A 6,426-nucleotide genomic window follows, 5' to 3' on the forward strand; every position below is an offset into this window, starting at 1 on the left:
GTCTTTCAAAATCTCTAACAACTTTCATTGTTGGAGGTTTAACTCTCTTTCGGTGCACATCTACATGCACTTCATATAGGTAGTTTCTTATACTTTCAAAGCAAACACTACGGTCTCTAGTTCAAGATCATGGGTCGGATAATTCTATTCATGTACATTGAGTTGCCTAGAGGAATATGCGATTACCTTACCATGTTTCATGAGGAAACAATCCAAACCTACTCGAGAAGTGTCACAAATACACAGGAATCCTTCGGTACCCTATAGTAAGGTCAATACCAAAGCGGAGGTAAGCTTATATTTCAATTCTTGGATGCCTTTTTCACAAGCTTTTGTCCACTCAAAATTAATGTTCTTTTGTAATAGCATAGTCACACGATAAGAAATATATGAAAAAAATCTACAAACCTCCTATAATATCTAGCTAAACCTATAAATTTTTGGGGTCTAGGCCAATTATTAACCTCCTTCGATTTCTTTTGATTGAACTCTATACCCTCACCTAAAATAACGTGACAAAGAAAAGCCACCAACCTTAGCAAAAGCTCACACTTATTGAATTCAGCAAATAGTTTGTTATCCTTGAGGACTTGCAAACCTATCCTAAAGTGGCTCATACGATCACTCTCACTCTTTGAATATACCAAAATGTCATCAATAAGGAAAATTACAAACAATTCAAGATAATTTCTAAAGACCCGATTCATGAGGTCCATGAAAGTTGCAGGGGCATTAGTTATTTTTACGTCTAATCTATGGGGTAATGAGATAATTAGGGATCTTAAGTGTTTAGGCAGGATCCATGGAAGTTAAAGAGGCTTAGAGATGAAAATCAAACAAGAAAAGTTGGGGGTCCCGTCAGATAGCCATAGGGCACGACGCCTGCTCGAGACCCTTAGGGCAGGCTCTATTTGACAGGCCCTGGAGCATCGCTCTAGAAAGATCAGCCCATACAAGGGGTGGTCCGACAGGCCCTGGCGCCCCACGCCTCTCAGAGCGCAAAGGCCCCCTAGAGACCCTGTTCTTTCCCTATCTTTTTGTACTAGTTCTTAAGTGATGTACCTTTCATTCCTAGTTGATTCAAAGACTCTAGACTACATATAAACATCCTGAAGTCATCCATAAACATGAGATCACGATCCTTGAATCCATAATCCAATTCAAGAGAAACTAAGATCAAAGTCAAAAAAGTTAAGCAGAAAGTCAAAGTGAATTCTTAAGGTTTTCAAAGAGTCTTAAACACTCATTTTAACTTTGGTTTAAGGCTCAAGTTACAATTCGAGCATATAGAAAATAGTTGAGTTAACTTCTCAAAATATATAAGGGACTAAGTATTCCCTAAGATTTAAAGTTTCAAGCTAAGTAAACAACAATAATTGACTTCATTTCTCTAAATTTATAAGGGGGACTAAGTATTCCATAAAGATTTTTAATTTTTTTCACATTTAAGTAAAAGGAAACTAAGAAGTACCAAAATAGTTTTGAACTAAAGAGGAAACATTGATTCCAAAAGAAGCATTTTAATGATAAAGGGTTCACTAAATTATCTCAACTCAAAGGAATGAAGTTTTATTAAAAGTATAAGCTAAAACATGTTTTAGGAGAAGTATTGAGCACCTATGTTGGAAGGAGAGTTCAAATACCTCAAGCCCCATCTAAACCATCCTGCCATCATGGGTATTAACGTGTCATAATTTTTAGATGATCATGTATGTTTAGCCAGTGGATCCACTAGGTTGAGGATGTTCTATTCGACGGCAAACTACTGCAAAATTATGGCTGCGTGGACGTGACGTTGTATCATCACTTAGGCTCATAGTCATTGTTGTAGATTAGGGAAACTCCCACAGAAACTATATTACATTCATATATAAGTAAAGTTGAGTTTATTATTATTTCAATGAACTTAGAGTTTACAATATATATATATATATATATATATATTGAGTTCTCATCTTATGTGTTGAGCAGAGCCAAAGTAAGTTCATCCTTACTCTATTTGAAGATGCATAGTTGTGTTAGCACTCGAACTCAAAAACTCGTACATTCAATGTACTGGTTCTAGTTGGCCTGCATCTTTTCATGATACAGACGCAGGTAACAAGGATAAGCAAACATCGCTTCATTGATCCAGATTGAGTTTCACAGTCACTGGTGAGCCTCCTTTCATTCCGAAGGACATCCTTTTCATTTCCTTTACTAGTTTAGTTTTTAGGATATTGTGGAATCGTCCAAGCATCTATTTCAGTCAGTTTAGAGGCTTCGTAAATGGTTAGTAGTTTAGTTTGGAGTCTATCTTACTTGTTGAGACTTAAGTTCCATTTTGTCCAGGATATTTTATGAAGTATTTATTTTAAACATGCTTTATTTCTTGATAAATTTGAATTTAGTCTTCTGCTGAGTTAAATAAGTAACGACAAGGGTTTGCTTGGGGGAAAACAATGGTTTTCGAGTGCTTATCACGTTTAGGGTGTACGCTCAAGGCGTGTAAAACTTTGTATCAAAGCATAGAGTTCAAGATTACTATATAGTCTATGAATCCATGTCTGTAGAGTATTAGCCATCGATGCGAAGCGCGCCACATCTATGATAAGGATGCTACAGCATGAAGGAACAACTCATTTCTTCACAATATTTCATGCGTTAGAGTTTATCTCTAAAAAGTTTTTCTCTAATTTGTTCATACACGTATTTTCAGATATCATGCCTTTATGAATAGTAGTGTGAGGTCGACCAACCCGACGAAATGTGGAGGAGCAAGAGGTTTCAAATGTACCGGATGTGCAACGCTAAGGAGAAGCTACCAATGCCGAATTCAGAGAAGCTATCCGAAAGTTTAGTCAACTAGTAACCAACCAAGTTGCGCAACAAAGAGGAGCTATACAAGAATGCACTTACACCTCGAGGGTTCGTGAGTTTCTAAGAATGAATCCTCTTATCTTCACAGGATCAAGAACAACTAAGGATCTAGAGAATTTTGTAGAAGAACTGGAGAATGTATTTTAGGTAATGCATGTAGTTCATGTTGACAAGGTCGAATGGGTTGCATATCAGAGTTTCTATAGAACCTTTTTTGATCAATGAAAGGATGGTAGAGCTGAGGGTGCACCACATCCAAGTTGGGCTTGTTTCGAAGAAGCCTTCTTGGGGAGTTTTTTTTTTGTGAGACCTAAAGGAAGCAAAGGTCCAAAAGTTTCTCATATTGAAACAGGATTCCATGAGTTCTCATGAGTATGGATTGAAGTTCACCCAACTGTGTCGCTATGCTCTGAAAATGGTAAAGGATATGAGGAGCAGAATGAGCTTATTTGTTGCAGGTTTGGGTCGTGCTTCAAGAAAAGAAGGTAGGGTTACAATGTTGACTGGTGACATGGACATTTCAAGACTTATGGTTTATGTGGAACGAGTTGAAGAGGATAAGCTGAGGGACAGACACAAGTACCGAAACAAGAAGGCAAAGACATGGATTGAGCCTGGCCAACAAAAAGGTGGTTAAAGTCTATCATAATTTCGGAAACCAAAGGGGCATGCAACATCATCTTCTAGTTACCTGAGGTCAGAAACCGAAGTGAGTATAGTGGCTAGAATTCGCAGCACTTAAAGGTGAGAGCAGCCCAGTTTAAAGGTAGCATGGCATAAGGAGTAAGTAGGGCTCTTACATGTACTAATAATTGTTGGAACCACCCAAGAGATCATCATACTTGCCAGAAAAGTTATTTGAAGTGTTTTCAAGATGGTCACTTCATGAGAGAGTTCCCCAAGAATAAGCAAGGTGGTCGAAATCCGAGCAATAGAGCTTAATCTTTATCAGTTTCTCCCCTTGACAAGGAAGCACCTAGAGGAGTCGCTTTTGTACCAGCGAAGGGGTGAACCGTATCTATGTAATCAGTATCCCCCGAGAGCAAGAAAACTCTCTAAATATTATTAAGGGTATGATCAAAGTCTTTACTTTTCATGTTTATGCTTTGTTAGACCTGGGAGCAACTTTATCCTTTTTGACTGCTTCTGTTGCAAATCAATTTGAAATTATTTTTGAAAATCTTTGTGAACCCTTTTGTGTTTGTACACCTGTTTGGAAGTCTGTTCTAGATGAAAGAGTCTATCATGATTTTCTTGTATTCATCAATCACAAGAACACCATGGATGATCTAGAAGAATTGGGTATGGTCGATTTTGATGTCATTCTAGGTATAGATTGGCTCCATGCCTGTTATGCATCAATAGATTGCAGAACTCGAGTTATAAAGTTTCTAATTCCAAAAGAACCTGTCATAGAGTAGGCTAGTAGTTCAGCAGTGCCTAAGGGTTGTTTCATTTCGTACATTAATGCGAGGAAGTTAGTTTCTAAGGCTTGTATCTATCGCTTAGTCCGAGTTAATGACTCAAGTGTTGAGGTACTTTCTCTTGAGTCAGCTCCTATAGTCATTGAGTTTCCTGAAGTCTAACCTGATGATCTACCCGGAGTCCCTCTCGAAAGTGAGATAGAATTTGGCAAATACATCATCCCAGATACTCAACCTATCTCTATTCCACCATACAGAATGACACCAACAGAGTTAAACGATATAAAAAAGCAATTAAAAGATTTGTTATATAAAGGTTTATTCGATCAAGTGTTTCACCTTGGGGTGCTCCGATCTTGTTTGTTAGGAATAAGGATGGGTCCTTTTTGATGTTTCTAGACTACCGTCAGTAGAATAAGGTGACCATAAAGAATAAATATCCTCTTCCAAGGATAGATGATCTCTTTGATAAACTTCAGGGAGCTTGTTGATTTTCCAAAATTGATCTCAGATAAGGCTATCATCAGTTGAAATTAAGGGAATGGGATATTCTAAATACATCTTTTAGAACAAGGTATTGCAATTATGAATTTTTTGTTATGTTATTTGGTTTGATAAATGAACCTGCAACGTTCATGGATCTTATGAAAAAATTCTTCAAACCTTGTTTAGATCTGTTTGTCATCTTCTTCATTAATTAAATACTTATTTATAAAAGAAGTGAATAAGATCATGCTAGTAACCATTGAATTGTTCTTTAGACTTTGAGAGATTAAGATCTATATGCCAATTTCTCCAAGCGTGAGTTTTGTCTTAAGTATGTGGCTCTCTTAGGCCAAATTATTTATGGTGAAGGTATTAGATTTGACACTCACAAGATTGAAGCAATTCTGAATTGGATGGGACACACATCTTTAACAGATACTAGGAGTTTCTTGGTCTTGGCAAGATGTTATAGGAGATTGTGGAAGGATTCTCATCTATCTCATCTCCTTTGACCATGCTAACTTAGAAGACAATCAAGTTTCAATGGTCTAAGGCTTGTGAGAAAAATATTCAAGAGTTGAAAAAGTGGTTGCCTACCACTCCGATTTCGACCTTGACAGGGGGTACTCAAGGCTTTGTGGTGTATTGTGATGCATAGAGAGTTGGCTTGGAATGTGTGTTGATGCAGAATGACAAGGTTATAGCTTATGCCTCCCGACAGTTGAAGATTCATAAAAAGAATTATCCAACTCATGACTTAGAATTGGCTGCAGTATTTTTCACTCTAACGAGTTAGCGTCACGTCTTGTATGGTGTTCATGTGGACATATTCACTGACCACAAGAGCCTCCAATATGTGTTCACTCAAAAAGAGTTCAATCTCAGAAAGATGAGGTTGTTGGAATTTCTAAAGGATTATGACATGAGTATTCTTCACCACCCAGCTAAGACTAATGTGGTTGTTGATGCCTTAAGAAGTTTGTCCATGGGGAGTACTTCCTATGTCAAACAAAAGATTAGGGAGTTAGATAGAGATGTGCACAGACTTGCATGTGTGGGAGTCACACTTATGGATCCTATAGAAGGAGGAATAGTGGTGACCAATGTGGCTGAATCATCATTAGTGTCAGAGTTGAAAGTGAATCAAGACGAAGATCCCATTTTTCTTGATATAAAGGCAAGTGGACATAAGCAAGGAGTGTTGGCTTCTGAACAAGGGGAAGATGATGTGCTCAAGTATCAAGACATATTGTGTCTACCTAAGGTGGATGAACTTGAACAGAGGATCTTAAGGGAGACTCATAGCTCCAGATATTCCATTAATCCGAGTTCTACCAAGATGTAACACAACTTAAGAGACATATAATGGTGGGAAGGCATAAAGAATTATATTGTTGAGTTTGTTGCCAAACGCTCAAATTGTAAGCAAGTGAAAGTGGAGCACCAAAGGCATGGAGGTTTAGCTCAGAATATAGAACTTCCGAAATAGAAGTGAGAGATTATTAATATGGACTTGTTTAAAGGATTGCCAAGATATTGAAGGCAACATAATTCTATTTGGGTGATTGTCGAAAGAACGACAAAGTCAACCCACTTCTTGATGGTAAAAACTACCTATTCGGACGAGGATTATACTAAGATGTACCTTCAAGAAGTG

General features: G+C 37.6%; 1 protein-coding gene across 1 annotated transcript; it reads left to right on the forward strand.

The window, feature by feature from the left end:
• The first annotated feature begins 5,658 nt into the window (after window positions 1-5,658).
• Window positions 5,659-6,114, forward strand: LOC138337511 (uncharacterized). Its single transcript, XM_069287426.1, has one exon. It carries the CDS (start codon window positions 5,659-5,661, stop codon window positions 6,112-6,114), a length of 456 nt encoding a protein of 151 aa, XP_069143527.1.
• The last annotated feature ends 312 nt before the right edge of the window (window positions 6,115-6,426 follow it).

Source organism: Solanum lycopersicum, chromosome 7, assembly GCF_036512215.1.
Source record: "Solanum lycopersicum chromosome 7, SLM_r2.1".
In the NCBI taxonomy this organism is placed as follows: Eukaryota; Viridiplantae; Streptophyta; class Magnoliopsida; order Solanales; family Solanaceae; genus Solanum; species Solanum lycopersicum.

Excerpts from the sequence above, each read along its gene's own strand:
- LOC138337511 (XM_069287426.1), top strand. The coding sequence starts at position 5,659 with ATGAGGTTGTTGGAATTTCTAAAGGATTATGACATGAGTATTCTTCAC.